This window comes from Pan paniscus, chromosome 5, assembly GCF_029289425.2.
Source record: "Pan paniscus chromosome 5, NHGRI_mPanPan1-v2.0_pri, whole genome shotgun sequence".
NCBI lineage: Eukaryota > Metazoa > Chordata > Mammalia > Primates > Hominidae > Pan > Pan paniscus.
Window position 1 is genome coordinate 158,850,078 of NC_073254.2, and position 15,913 is coordinate 158,865,990.

Below are 15,913 nucleotides of genomic sequence, written 5' to 3' on the forward strand. Positions count from 1 at the left end.
AGACACCTTATCTTCTTGTGGGGTTCTTCGCTTTAAAGTCTTTCATCCTTTTAATGCTAAATCAATAGTGTGTTCCGTGATTTCCAACACTAAGGGCATCTATTCTAAGCCAAGCAACATGAGACAATGTTTTCAGATATTTGTACAAATATAATGAAATTTTTATGAAAGTTTGAAGAATGAAGTATTTGGACTGATTTTTTACACAACTAAAAGGCAAAAAAAAAGTAAAATCCTTTGTTTCTGAAAGTACTTTCAATGCATTAATTAGCTTTCCTGCCTCAGTGAGTACAATGGTCATCATAATTATTCTCTGAAGAAGTAATTAAGCACCTTGGAGTACAGTACTATCATTCTGAAAATATTATCATTATATTGTGCATACTGTAAACAGGCATCTGGGCTGAATGTAAACTGCTAACACATTTTTCCATGCAGATACTTTTTTGCATTCAGTTTTGTCACTTGCCTTTGTTTTAAAACATTGGGCACAGAAAATTGAAATTTTTTTTTTCTTTTTTGAGACAGGGTCTGGCTCTGTCACCAAGGCTTGAGTGTAGTGGTGTGATCTCGGCTCACTGCAACCTCTGCCTCCCTGATTCAAGCAATCCTCCCACCTCAGCCTCTTGAGTAGCTGGGACCACAGGCAGGCGCCACCATGCTTGGCTCTTTTTTTGGCTTTTTTTAATGTGTGTAGAGATGAGGTTTCACCACTTTGCCCAGGCTGGTCTTGAACTCCTGAGCTCAAGCCATCAGCCCACCTCAGCCTCCCAAATTGCTGGGATTACAGACGAAAGTCACTACACCTGGCCCAGAAATTTGAAACTTTCTATTATAACATATGAAAATACCAAGCCCTGTATCAAGTGCCATAAAATATTTTAATCTATTGCTTTTATGAATAAAAATGTCACAATTTTAGTTTGCCTAAAAGTACTTTTTTTCCCCTAGATGAAGCAAAACATCAATATGAAGGATCATCTGTCAGATATACAGAGAATCATCTGGGGATGCCCTGTATGTATTCTTAGGAACTTGCTGTATCTCATGCTCATGAATACAACCTCCAGTCTTTGGCAAAAGGAGACCTACAGATCCCAAGGCAGCTAGTATTTGTGGAATGCCTGCTACGTGCCAGGCACTGCCATGCTCTCCCATTTCACATCCTTGTTACCTGCAAGGTTGCTCTATAAGAAGGGGCACAAGTGAGCTTGCCCCTATCCCATAACTTTTTGGCAGTCTTTGCTCCTTTATTGGTATTACTGTGATCACAATGCCCTGTGAGGAAAGGGGCCATGTGTTCTACTTGTTTTCTTTTCTTTTTTTTAATTTTTTTTTTTTTTTTTTTTTTGAGACCGAGTCTCACACTGTCGCCCAGGCTGGAGTGCAGTGGCACAATCTCAGCTCACTGCAAGCTCCACCTCCCGGGTTCACACCATTCTCCTTCCCCAGCCTCCCGAGTAGCTGGGACTACAGGTGTCCACCACCACGCCCAGCTAATTTTTTGTATTTTTAGTAGAGATGGGGTTTCACCGTGTTAGCCAGGATAGTCTCATCTCCTGACCTTGTGATCCGCCCGCCTTGGCCTCCCAGTGCTGGGATTACAGGCGTGAGCCACCACGCCCAGCCATGTTCTACTTGTTTTCTATCTCCCTGCATATGATACCTGGTGCAGGATTCTGCACCCTGATGGTATCTGAAAAAGCTTTAGAAGGCCTCTGTTAGCGACCTGTTAACCTATAGAATTTCATCTGGCCCCACCCTCCCTTATCTCTTACAGTTTTCCTGACTTCCTTATAATCATACCACACAGATCCACTCACGATTCTCTAATGTTAACCTCTTTTCACACATTTGTGCTTTGTGCATACTCTTTCTTCTGAAATTGCTTTTCTTTCCTATTTCACTGGATAAACCCCTATTCATTCTATACAAATCTAGTTCAATCATCATATCCTTTGCAAAGTTTCCCCCAGCATTTCCAGCTGTCAGCGGCTTCTTTGTAGGGATTTTGCATCCTGAACATTCCTGTTACATTTTACTGCAATCCTTTATTCATGAAACTGGGAGCTCCATCATGTGTGAGCTATGATTTACTTGCCTTCTCATGTCTGGCACATAAGAGGAGCTCAGGATGTGAGTTACGTTGAATTAAAGTATCAATTGATTAGAAATGTTATTTTTATTCAGTCAAATTGGGGAAGCAAGATGAAGTTGTTTTGTCATAATTTTGGTCTGGACATTTTGTAGGGAAAGATAATTGAGGTTGATTGGTTTGCAAAGATCCAAATTCTTGAAACTCACAGAGTCTACAAAACTCTCTCTGGATCACTGTTCACACCAAGAGCTCATCCCCATGACTAGATCAATATAAAGGCTTGACTTCTTATTCTGTACCAATTCATTCACCTCTTTTTCTTTTCTTTTCTTTTTTTTTTTGAGATGGAGTCTCACTCTGTTGCCCAGGCTGGAGTGCAGTGGCGCGATCTCGGCTCACTGCAACCTCTGCCTCCAGGGTTCAAGCAATTCTCCTGCCTCCCAAGTAGCTAGGACTACCGGCATGCACCACCACACCTGGCTAATTTTTTTGTATTTTTAATAGAGACAGGGTTTCACCATGTTGGCCAGGCTGGTCTCCAACTCCTGACCTCAGGTGATCCACCCACCTCGGCCTTCCAAAGTGCTGGGATTACAGGCATGAGCCACCGCGCCCAGCCTACTTCTTTTTCTTAATAGCTACCTTCTTATCCCCTAACCCCCAACTTTGTTTTTGATATTAGGAAAGCACTTACAAATAAAACTATCATGTCAGCAGTTTTAAAACTTTGACAAAGATTACTTTTTTCCCCTTAAATACAGTTTTCTTTGTCAATACTGTGGTCTTTCTAAGAAAACCTGTTTCATGAACAGTGAAAATATTCACTTTTTCATACTTGAGCTGTGTTTTAGTTAACATTTGCATATTCTGAGATATAAAATGGTTTGCAGTAGTAATTTTATTTAAAAAAATTTATATGTACTTCTAATTTTGTTTTTGATTTTATAGACTCTATCAGAAGTAAACAGATATCTGATTAGGGTACAAGATGTAGCCCAACTTCATTGCTGTGATGAAGAAATAAGTTTCTCTTTAAGGTAAACAAGTTAACTATCCTAAGGCTGTGGACACCTTCCAAGCAGGTGACTGTCTTACTCATCCTGTAGCTCCAGCATTCAGTACAATGTCTGACACAGTAGGTTTGAAATGAATCTATGCATTGGACTGAAAAGTTACAGAGGACTCCCTCTGAGATAGTGTAGGGTATTTTATCACCATGTTCACATTCCAGCCAGCTATTGGATAGAATGGGAGAAATAAATTGTCCCTGCCAGGACCACAAACTCCACATAAGCAGGCATTCTAAAGGTTGGTCACTTTTCTTTTTTCTTTTTCTTTTTTTTTTTTTTGAGATGGAGTCTCACTCACTGCCGCCCAGGCTGGAGTGCAGTGGCGCAATCTCGGCTCACTGCAACCTCCGCCTCCAAGCTATTCTCCTGCGTCAGCCTTCCAAGTAGCTGAGATTACAGGCACCCGCCACCATGCCCAGCTAATTTTTGTATTTTTAGTAGAGGTGGGGTTTCACCATGTTGGCCAGGTTGGTCTCAAACTCTTGATCTCCAGTGGTCCACCTGCCTTGGCCTCCCAAAGTGCTGGGATTACAGGCATGAGCCACTGCACCTGGCCACTTTTCTACTTAGCTAAGCTCCAAGTGTTGTGGGATTTTCACACCAATGATCTGCTCAAATGTAAGAAAGAGAGGACCAATTTATTATCCTCAGATAGTTATTGAGGTCAGTTTTTAAAAAGACCTTACAGTATTTAGTTTGCACAATGCTCAGAGTAGTGTAAGAAAAAAAAGATGGAAGGATGCTAATTTTTATAAATTAGTATCCCCTTTACTCCTTTAGAACAAGGATGGGCAAACTTTTCTGTAAAGGTTCACATAGTAAATATTTCAGATTTTGCTGGCCAAATGATATCTGTGGCAACTACCCAACTTTGCTATTGTAAAACAAAAGCAGCTCTATCAATGACACAACACATAACAAGTAATACACTATTCATAAACAGTACAAGATATAAATGAACAAACATGACTATGTTCCAATTAAACTTCATTTACAAGAACAGGTGTGGGCCATAGTGTGGTGATATCTGCTTTAGAAAACTGTTCATCAAACTATGAATAAAATAGAAATAAAATAACAAAATAATTAATAGAATCAAATAAAATTCTATTCTCAAACATTCTTCCTTTCTTTACATAAGTTTGATTTTCAGTATTAATGACAAAGAGTGATTCAGCAAACAGCAACCAAAGGGAGGGGAATTAACTCCTTTAATTTGTTCAACTCCAATAAATGTAATAAAAATTGATTTGTTATTTCAATGAATATTTCAACAAATGTTCCTCAAAGGCACAGGGTAGCAGGGTAGGTGGAAGAAATCAGTCCCCTCACCTCCATCCTTACCTAGACTAGATCTTAAATGAAAATCAAATCACACAATATGTCACTTTTCTCATTGTCATGACATTTTTGTTTTCTTTGATCTTTTTTTTTTTTTTTTTTTGGTCAGTAGCAATAGAAAACAGCTACAATGATGGAAAGAAACTAGCTACCAAACCAGCAATTCTAAACACACTGGTTTGGTAGAAGACATTCTATGATGATTCCAGTTTTTGATTATTAGATTATTCTACATTTATGTATTCCTTCTCAAACACTCTTCCTTTCTTTACATAAGTTTGATTTTCTATATCATTTTTCTTCTCTCTGCAGAACTTCTTTTAACATTTCTTAATGTTCTACTAGGGTCAATGAATTCTCTCAAATTTTTTGTGTGTAAAAAATTTATTGTTTGAAGGCAATTTTGCTGGATACAGAATTCTAGGTTGGTGGTTTTTTCTTTTAACACTTTCCTTATTTCATTCCACACTCTTCTTACTTACATGGTTTCTGAAGAGAAGTCCAGTGTAATTTTTATCCTTTTTCCTCTATAGGTAATAGAAGCCAACAATAAAATTCTAGGCCTCCCAACCGACTGAATGGACTCCTCCTCTCGGCCAAGGGGATTCCAAAGTAAACCTGAAAAATGAGTTCAGGCCATGATAGGAAGGGGGGATTGGATATGCCTCATTATACTCTCCTCCCTTAAGAATTCAGGCACAACTGACCAAAATTAACATTGAAACAGAGATCTTAAGACTGATAAAATGAACTCCTTGTAGAAGTAAGATACCAAATTCTAACCCAACTCTAGTATAGTATCACATGGCAGATAGCAGACCCTGCAATAAATCATAGTTTACCTCAAAATATATTTATTTGACATGTTTTGAAATGGCCCTGCAAAGTCATCTCTTTTGGGGAAAATCTCCGTTTTGTAGAGAATCTCCTCTTTCCAGGTCTTTTCCTGATCCAGGAGAGATTCAGCTGAGAGTATGTTATCTTTTAAGGTCTGATAAGAGACATTTACCATCTATTCTCCCTGAAGCCTGCTACCTGGAGGCTTCATCTACATAAGAACACTGGTCTCCACAATCTCTTATCTAAAGCCAGATACTCCTTTCTGATTCCAGATCTTTAGATAAACTTAACTCTTTCAACCAATTGCCAATCAAAAAATCTTTTGAATCCCCCCATGACCTGGAAGCCCCTAATTCAAGCTGTCCCATCTTTCTGGATCAAATGAATGTATACCTTACATATATTGATTGATGTTTGCCTGTAACTTCTATCCCCGTAAAATGTATAAAATCAAGCTGTAACCCAACCATCTTGGGCACATTTTCTCAGGACTTCTTGAGACTGTGACTCAGGCCCTGGTCACCCATATTTGGCTCAGAATAAATCTCTTTATTTTACACAGTTTGACTCTTTGTTGACAGTAAGGTGGGTTTTTGTTTTTGTATTCTCTGAAATGACGAAGACTTTCTCTTTTGTTTTCTACATCTGAATGTATTATGCCTAGATGTAGACTTTTTTTTAAATCCTGTTTTGTGTTCTCTGAGCTTCCTGGACCTATGGTTTGCTGTCAATAATTTTGTAAAATCTCCAGTCATTATTACTCCAGATATTTCTTCTGTCTCTCTTCATCTGGTATTCCCATTATGCATATGATTTGCCTTTTGTAACTGTCTCTATTACTTGGATATTCTGTTCTTTCCCCTGGTGGTCCCTACCTGATACCCCTACTTTGTCCCTGGTCTTTTTTCTGCTTTTCAGCTTGGTAAGCTTCTGTTGACATATCTTCAAGCTCACTGATTCTTTCCTCAGCTGTGTCCAGTGTATTAATGACCCCACCAAAGGCATTCATTTCTGTTATATTTATTTCTGGTATTATCTTTTCTTTCTTAGAGTTTTGGTCTCTCTTCTTACATTACCTGTCTGTTCTTGCATGTTGTCTACTTTTTCCATTAAAGCCCTTAACATATTAATCATATTTAAGTTTCTGCTCTGATAATTCCAAAATCTCTACTATATCTGAGCCTAGTTTTGATGCTTGCCCTGTCTCTTCAGTCTGTGTATTTTGCCTCTTAGTACCCCTTATAATTTTTTTGAAACAGAGTGTGTCACTCTGTCACCCAGGCTGGAGTGCAGTGGTGCAATCTAGGCTCACTGCAGCCTCTGCCTCCTGGGTTCCAGCAATTCTCCTGCCTCAGGCTTCTGGGTAGCTGGGATTACAGGCACGTGCCACCACGTCTGGCTAATTTTTGTATTTTTAGTAGAGATGGGATTCACCACATTGGCTAGGCTGGTCTCGAACTCCTGACCTTAGGTGATCTGCCCACCTTGGCTTCTCAAAGTGCTAGGATGAAAGGATTGAGCCACCATGCCCAGCCAGCACCCCTTATAACTTTTTGTTGAATAGCAGACATGATGTGTCAGGTAAAAGGAACTAAACAGGCCTTCAGTGTGAAGTTTTATGTTTATCTGGCTGGGAGTTAGGTCATATTAACTGTTTGTTGCAGCTTGGCATCAGAGGCTACAGTTTTCTCCAGTGTCCTTTTCTCTCCCTATCATCTTTGGGTTTCCTTAGAGACCCCTTCTTAAATAGGGTCTGAGCCTTACAGTTATTTTAGCTGTAATCCCATTATTATACCAGAGCCCTACTGCTGTGGTAGTTAAGATGTCAGAGGAGGAGAAACATTCTATAGTTCTATGATCAATTTTGAGTCTGTTACTTCTGGACTGTGACCTTCGCAAGTGCTTCTCAGTTTTTGGTTTTTCTTTTTTTTTTCCCCCACCTCTAACATGAGACGTAAGGTTAGAGGTGGCTGGAGTTGGGTATTTCCCTTCTCCCAGGTTGATTAGGCACTGGTAAAGTCCCAGTTGGTTAGGTTCTAGTACAAGTTTCCCTTGAGGTCAGGCCTTTGTTAAGAACAAAATATTCTGGGCATATTTCAAAATGGTACTTTTCTCCTCTCCACCATGTAAGAATATATATTTTTTTTTTTATTTTTATTTTTTGTGAGACAAGGTCTCACTCTTTCACCCAGACTGGAATGCAGTGGCCTGAGCTTGGCTCACCACAACCTCTGCCTCTCAGGCTCAAGGGATTCTCCCGCCTCAGCCTCCTGAGTAGCTGGGATTACAGGTGCACGCCGTTACTGCTCGGCTAATTTTTGTATTTTTAGTAGAGACGGGGTTTTACCATGTTGGCCAGGCTGGTCTTGAACTCCTGACCTCAAATGATCCATCTGCCTTGGCCTCCCAAAGTGCTGTGATTACAGGCGTGAGCCACCGCACCCAGCCAGAATAAGGAAATTTTTATTAGCTCTTCATTGCAAGAATCTGGCAGGCTCCTAGAGGCAAAACTCACACCATTGTGCGAGCCCAGAGTTATTAAATGCTAAAGCTAGTCCACACTTTATCTCTAGTAATTAAGCCAATACCCTTCAAGCATCCCTACTCCATACAGGCAATTTCTGTTTCTGATAAGCTTTGATTCTCTGTAGCACCCTATCATTCCAGCTTTTGGGGTGATAACTTCAATTCTATAAAGGATCGGAAAAAAGCTGTTGATTCTGAGTTCTTCAGCTTTTTGTTGTTGTTGTGAGGACTGAATTACCAACTTCCAAGCTCTTTCTTTTTAATTATTATTTTTTTGAGACGGAGTCTCACTCTGTTGCCAGGCTGGAGTGCAGTGGCGCAATCTCAGCTCACTGCAACCTCCGCCTCCCAGGTTCAAGCGATTCTCCTGCCTCAGCCTCCCAAGTAGCTGGGATTACAGGCACACGCCACCACACCCAGCTAAGTTTTGTATTTTTAGTAGAGATGGGGTTTCACCATGTTGGCCAGGATGGTCTCAGTCTCTTGACCTTGTGACCCACCCGCCTCAGCCTCCCAAAGTGCTGGGATTACAGGAGTGAGCCACCACACCCGGCCTACAACTTCCAAGCTCTTTACATGTGGACTGGAAGCTGGAGGTCTAATTATCAGAAATTAGACTTTGGTCTACAGTACTTGGACAAATGAAAATACTTTGAAGATTTAGGATAATCCAAAATCATTTTATGCTCTAATTGTGAGGTACATTTATATTTAAATAGGCACTACTCTGAGCTATGAGGTATGAGGTATGAAAAATTTACCAGGCCCAGAGACATGAGTATGGGACTTCAGTCACACCTCCCCATCCATGCTTGCCTAGGGCAATTGTTCCTGGGCTGCCTCACCCATTATCTTCACATTACTGGAAATTGTAGACAAAGAACAATTATGGTCAATCAATAGCTTGTGCTATTTTAGTATAAAATCTTGGTAACTCTGGAACTGCCTCTTCTTTTTCTTTAAAAATCCACTTGTAAATGCTACTAATTGGGGTGTATATTCCTGGTAACTGAATCTATGCTCCAGGGTTGCAGTCCCCAAGCTTAGCCCAAATAAACTCTACTTATATTGATTTTGCCTCAGCTTCTTCCTTTTAGGTCAACGACACTGTCTCAGTGATTACATTTATATTATTTGCTAATAAATTTAAATGTAATTTCAAATTAATATTTGAAATTGACTGGGTGTGGTGGCTCATTCCTGTAATCCCAGCACTTTGGGAGGCTGAGGTGGGAGGATCACTTGAGGCCAGGAGTTCTAGACCAGCCTAGGCAACATAGTTGGACCCCGTCTCTACAGGGGAAAAAAAAAAACGTTTTGAAATTAGGTAAATGCAAACAGGCTCATATTCCAAAAGATATCACACAATACTTAGCCTGCAACCTTGTTTTCTGTCATTTTAGAAAATCACATAAAACCCAAGGAATGCCATCCCCATAATTTCTACCAGGAATTTTTACTTGGAGGAAACATACTCTGCTTGTATTTATACATACAGTACCAACTCATATAAGGCTTTACTCTTTACCATATATGTTAGCTTCTCTCATTTGATAGATTTAATTACAATTACCTGATGAGGCAGGTAGGACAGGAACCACGTTATGGGTGGGCAATCTGGCTTAAGTTGCCTAAAGACATAGAATAAGTGCTGGTCTGGAATTTAGAACCAGGTCTCCCGGTGCACAGGCAGTGCCGTTTCCAGTGATTGGACCAGAAGGTAGAAAGGTGAACCAAGCCTTCCTCATAATAATCTCACTAACATAGTAACAATTACTAAACATATATATATATTTTTCTTTTTCTGAGACAGAGTCTCGTTCTGTTGCCCAGGCTGGAGTGCAGTGGTGTGATCTCGGCTCACTGCAACCTCTGCCTCCCGGGTTCAAGCGATTCTCGTGCCTCAGCCTCCCAAAACAGCTTGAAGTACAGGGGCGTGCCACCACTCCCAGCTAATTTTTTTGTATTTTTAGTAGAGATGGGTTTCACCATGTTGGCCAGGCTCATCTTGAACTCCTGGCCTCAAGTGATCCACCCATCTTGGCCATGTGTGAGCCACTGCACCTGGCCACAAATAACAAACAATAACTATGACACAAAAAGAACGAGTAAGTGTTTGCATTCTAAATGAAATTTAAAATAGAGATGAAGTCACACAGTTATTTTAAGAGCTGGGAAATTCAGAGGGCAATTTGTTCCTCTGAGGACATGGACCATTATTTTGGGTATGTTAAGCTTTTAGAATATATTTTGTACCTTGGAACTTCTGTATTATCGTTTTTTTCATAAACACTGATTTTCATGTCTGTGATTTTAAACTTGCTGAATTTTTTTTTTTTTTTTTTTTCCTTAATGAGATGGGGTCTTCCCATGCTGGCCAGGCTGGTCTTGAATTCCTTGGCTCAGATGATCCTCCCAACTCAGCCTCCCAAAGTACTGGGATTACAGGTGTGAGCCACTGCACGTGGCCAAAGCTTGCTGATTTTTAAGCATGCTTTTTTTCTTCCAATGGAGTCTTGCCAAAGGTCTATTCACCAGTGCAGGACTGGTGAATAGAGGCCTGGCCTTGTTCATCAAATAGAGCCATCCACTTCCCAGGCCAATTTTCCTTGGGGAAATATCCTATTATACTGCCAAAAAGATATACTGTAAACTTTCCTCTTAGCTTTCCCCAAAGGGATCTACAGTCACTTAGCAGGGTAACTATGCATCAGAGAAAATGTACCCAGGCTTCTCAAGGATACTAGACTTTGGTCCAGAATTGACTCATTTTGGGACCCCAAACGCCACTGTGATCCACCAGGCTAGGTGATAATCAGTTTTGACTCAGGTCAGCTCACAGTGGTGCTGATGACCTGCTGTTGTCCATGTACTGAAACTCTCTTTTTGAGAGTTTCATTCTTGTTGCCCAGGCTGGAGTGCAATGGCGTGATCTCGGCTCACTGCAACCTCCGCCTCCTGGGTTCAAGCGATTCTCCTGCCTCAGCCTCCCAAGTAGCTGGGACTATAGGTGTGCACCACCACACCTGGCTCATTTTTGTATTTTTAGTAGAGACGGGGTTTCGCCATGTTGGCCAGGCTAGTCTCAAACTCCTGACTCTGTGATCTGCCCACCTCGGCCTCCCAAAGTGCTGGGATTACAGGTGTGAGCCACCGCACCTGGCCTAAAACTTTCTTTTGAAGTTTTATGTATTTATATAAGTTGGGTACTTCCTGCCTTTCTCTGTGTCTCTTGTGCTGGCTAATACAGTAGTTTAACAACAATAACAAAACACTTCTAGAATGGAGTTAAGAATGGACATTATAGTAGCTGTGCTCCATTTTGCTGAATCACTGAATCTATCTGTAAATAAGCAAAGAAACTCTATTCAAGTTCAGAACAAAACCCACCATTGGAGTTGGTTCTGAGTGTGAGCAGAGGCAGATTTCTGAAACACTAGGAGCCACTGCAGCTGCTCCATTATGTCAACACTAAAGGTGAAATTACAGCCATATCTGCAGGCCCCACACCCATGGGTTCAACTGAGGATGGAAAACATTAAAAAATAAATAAATACAATTAAAAAAAAATAAAAACCTCATACAGTGTAAGTATTCACATAGTGTTTACATTGTATTAGATATCATAAGTAACCTAGAGAGAATATGCAGATTATATGCAAATACCAAGCATCCTCAGATTTTGGTTTTCGCAGGTGGTCCTGGAACACATTCCCCATGGATATCAAGGGATGACTGTATCTGCTTTTGCGTATTTAGTTTAACCGTATTTACGGTTAAACTTTTAGAGTTTTTGGTGTTTGGTCTGTGGATAAACATTGTTGGAGATCTTGAGGGGCTTAATTTAGTAAATGGCTTTTGAAAAGTTTTTCTAGATAAAAATTATATATAAAATAGCCCTCTCAGAATCAGATTGAAATAATAACCTCATTGTGTGTTTCTTTCCCTCACTCCTGTCCTTGGATTACAAAAGGCTCAATTCTAAGCTCAAGTTAGTGTGGCTGCTCCATCCCTTCCCTGGGCCAACCATCCACCTGGTCCAAGTGGGTCACAAAACTGGAATTCTCTTTCATTCACCTCTAATATCGGCATTGTCCTTTCCAAAGGAAAAAACTGAACATCAATTTACCAAAGCAAGTACCTCTTTGAATGCTGCTTCTTCAAAGCACTCTGTTGGCATATTTCCTGATAATTCGGATACAGCAGTTTTATTACAGATTTAAACAGTTTCTAAACTTCTATGATAGGAGAAATAATTGTTCTTATCATGGATATGGTAAAAAAAAAATATTGCTCCCCTTCTCCCCCAAAAAAGCAAGACCATGGTAGAATTCTTTTGCCTATTCAAAATGGCTACTCACCACAGACTGCCCATCACAGACTTAAAATGCACCTCCTGCCTTTCTTGCTTCCTCTCTCCCTCATCCTTAGTTCTATTCATTCCTTTATTCTCAGAATAACCGATTGACTTGATCTAGAAATATTTTTTGCAAGGTATCAGTAAATGTGAAGCATCCCACTCCTTCCAACCTAAATCATAACCAAAGACAAGAAGAAAATGTTTGAAAGAAAGAGCTAGCTCTAGTGGCTGGGTGACCACTATGTTTCCATTGACCCACACACCTAAAACAACTCCTACTTCCTAACGCTGTCCAAGTAGCTGAACCTGAAACATGGTACTCTTGGACATTTTTAAACTACCTGGTCCAGTCCTTTGCCCAGTTCTTAGGCATAGCTGTAACTAATAAATGACTGAAGTGCCTTGCTCCTTGAAGTGTGGCCTGCAGATCTGTGGACTCAGCATCACCAGGGAGCTTGCCAGAAATGCAGAATTCTCAGGCCACCCTAGCTCTACTCAATCAGAATTTGCATTTTAACAAAATCACCAGGTAAATCAGAAGCAAATTAAAGCCATTACCATATAAAGTGAGTTATAAATATGAATTATAGCAGCTTTTATGAAGAACAACCTGGAGGTCTTTGATAAAAATATACACAGCAGTCCCCCCTTATCCATGAGAATACCTTTCAAGACCCCCAGTAGATGGCTGAAACCTCAGAGTACTGAGCCCTATAACATCACGTTTTTTGATATACATACATACTTATGATAAAGTTTAGTTTAAAAATTAGGTACCATAAGAGATTAACAATATTTAATAAAATAGAACAATTATAATGACATAAAGTGGTAACAGTTATGTAAAGGTTTATCTGAAGAAAGGGAAACCATAAATAAGGGGGGACTATTGTGTAGCCTTTGACCAATCCGTCCTACTCTCAGGAATTGTATCTGACAGAAGAACAAATATTAGGACTTTGTTTCTATGTAAGAAATTGTTCGTTGCAACATTCACAGTGGCAATACAGAAAAAAAAAAATGAAGTAAGAGAGAGAGGGAGGGAAAAAAAGGAGGGGACCCAAGCCTCTAAACAAAGCAAATGTCCATCAAAGGAGAACACCCATCAATAGCAGAAGAGTTGAATAAATGATGGTGCACCCACACCATGAAGTACTAGTCATTAAAAAGAAGGAATAAAAGTCCTATCCATTAACTTGAAGTGATTTCCACTGCTGATTGAGAAAAGCAAGAAAAGAGTAGGGAAAATCTTAGCATTTTTGTAAGATAATGGCAATAACCTTTCCTGTACATAGATTGTGTGTGTGTGTGTGTGTGTGTGTGTGTGTGTGTGTGTGTGTGTGTGTACCTGAGCAAGTACAAAACAGTGGAAGGATACGTACTAGGTTGACAACTTGGGTGACCTGAGTGAAGACAGGGGTGAGGCTGTGCTATGTGGAAAAGTAGAGGGGAAAGAGGTACGCTAAATAAAAGCCAATAGCAGGAATTGATGTCACTTAAGCGTTTTGTAACACTTTATGTTCCGACAATTTAAAAATTAAACAAAAATGGTGAAGAAAAATAAGAGACCTGAACAAGCATAAATATATGGACTCTTCATTGGAGTAACTTCCTGAGGGTTGCTTGATGCTTCTGGAAGGAAAACAATTATGCTCTATTAAAACATTTAGTTTGCTTCACTTAGCCACCCCTGATGGGGAGGGGGAATTGGGGAGTGGGAGGGTGGGGTGGGGTTCCCCAAGCTCCTCCCAGGCTATCACCACTCACTGCTCGGCTAGAACACTCCCACAGGACAGATAACCCACACTAGAGCACAGTGAGGCCTGCCCAACACAGCAATCTCGCTCCAATGACAGAAAAGCAAAGAGGATAACAGATGGGAGGTTGAGGACACCAAATTTTGCCCCTTGATAAATATGCCTACAGTTGACCATGGTAGCAACCTCAGCAAAAACAAAGAACTATTTAATTTTTACCTTTCAAACTGATGAACTATATTAGGTTATCTACTGCTTTCCAATCAAAAGTAAAAATGTTTATATTTACTTCTACATAGTTAAATGCTTTTTTTCTCCTATTAATACACCTCATGCCACATCAGTTCTTGTTCTTGTGTTTCTCTCTACCCCAACTTATTATCTTTTTTTTTTTGAGACGGAGTCTTGCCCTGTCACCCAGGCTGGAGTGCAGTGGTGCAATCTCAACTCATTCCAATCTCTGACTCCCAGGTTCAAGTGATTCTCCTGCCTCAGCCTCCCAAGTAGGTGGGACTACAGGCATGTGCCACCATGCATGGCTAATTTTTGTATTTTTAGTAGAGACGGGGTTTCACTATGTTGGCCAGGCTGGTTTTGGAACTCCTGACCTCATAATCAGCCTGCCTTGGCCTCCGAAGTGCTAGGATTACAGGCGTGAGCCACCGCGCCCAGCCTTGTTATCCTTAAAGGTGAAACAAAACAAAGACTTATTTTCTTCAGATTGCCCAAATACATCAAAATACCTAACAACACAGATACAAAGTAATTCATTTCATAAAGAAGGGAAAGTCAGTGTTCATTTTTCCCACAAGGATTATCAAATACTTGTCCCATGGACAAACTCAAAGCACTCCACCAGGAGCCCTGATGGCCCACAGTACTGACCTGACCTCAGAGACACAGGAGGGGCGAATCACATCAGGAGGAATATTATACTGAGAACTTCAACCAGCCATTCAAAATGTCAGTAGTGGGGTAAAAGCCTTGACTAGTGACTTATCAATTTCAAGATGCTTAACTATGTAACAAAGCATGTATGTTATGTATTAAAACTGTACCTTCTCCATTTTAACACAGGCTCTATGAACACATCCATGATCTCAGCCTTTTCCTCTTCAATGATGCCCTGCTCATTTCTAGTCGGGGCACATCTCATACTCCATTTGAGAGGACTTCAAAAACAACCTACCAGTTCATTGCATCAGTGGCCCTTCATCGGTTACTCATAGAAAATATTCCAGATTCCAAGTGTATGTATTCTTTTCCTTCCAAGAGACAGATACCTTCAAAAAGCTATATAATGTAAAGCTCTTTAATAGAACAGTAGAAAAAGGACTGGAATTATAATTTACCAGGTTGCAAACAATTCCCCCAATATTAGAATTTCATTAAACAATGTAAACTTTCATCTACTTTTGAAATGGTTAAAGACAGGGCTTCTGGCATTCAGACATGAACCTTAGACATTAGGAAAACAGCTTTCAAAAATCACAAAGGGAGGCAAGGCCCCTATTTCCGTTCTTTGAAGCAGTGACTTGAGAGCTGGAGCTCTCAACCACTATTCTATACTGTCTGAAGATGCCACAGTCTTAAAGCATATTTTAAATTTTTATCTATTACTTTCCCATTCTACTAGGACTAAGTGATTATTACATATTTGACACTACCTTTTCTTCCTTAAGTTTTCATCTAAGCTAGGAGTTGTTAAATAAAGGAATCAACAGATATGCAAAGGATGCTTGGTAAATTATTTACACACAGTAATTCCAATAGAAATATCATTTTGTCACGAAAACGAAATCCTACTTAAACCCACTATACATATTTTGTTATTATCCTATACTTTACTTCCCAAGCTTAAAAGGATCTGTATCTTATTCCTATATCTGTTAGGCCAGGCAATCTGAATGTAACATCTCTC

At 40.1% G+C, this 15,913-nt stretch overlaps 1 protein-coding gene across 2 annotated transcripts in view; it reads left to right on the forward strand.

The window, feature by feature from the left end:
• The window catches only part of ECT2L (epithelial cell transforming 2 like), a 105,980-nt gene that overhangs the window by 87,837 nt on the left and 2,230 nt on the right, over positions 1 to 15,913 (forward strand). For both annotated transcript variants that reach the window (XM_003827709.6, XM_055114159.2), the window contains exons 18-20: positions 952 to 1,017; positions 3,047 to 3,135; positions 15,070 to 15,242. In XM_003827709.6, the coding sequence (XP_003827757.4) occupies positions 952 to 1,017; positions 3,047 to 3,135; positions 15,070 to 15,242 (328 nt within the window). The remainder of the gene's footprint in view (positions 1 to 951; positions 1,018 to 3,046; positions 3,136 to 15,069; positions 15,243 to 15,913) is intronic.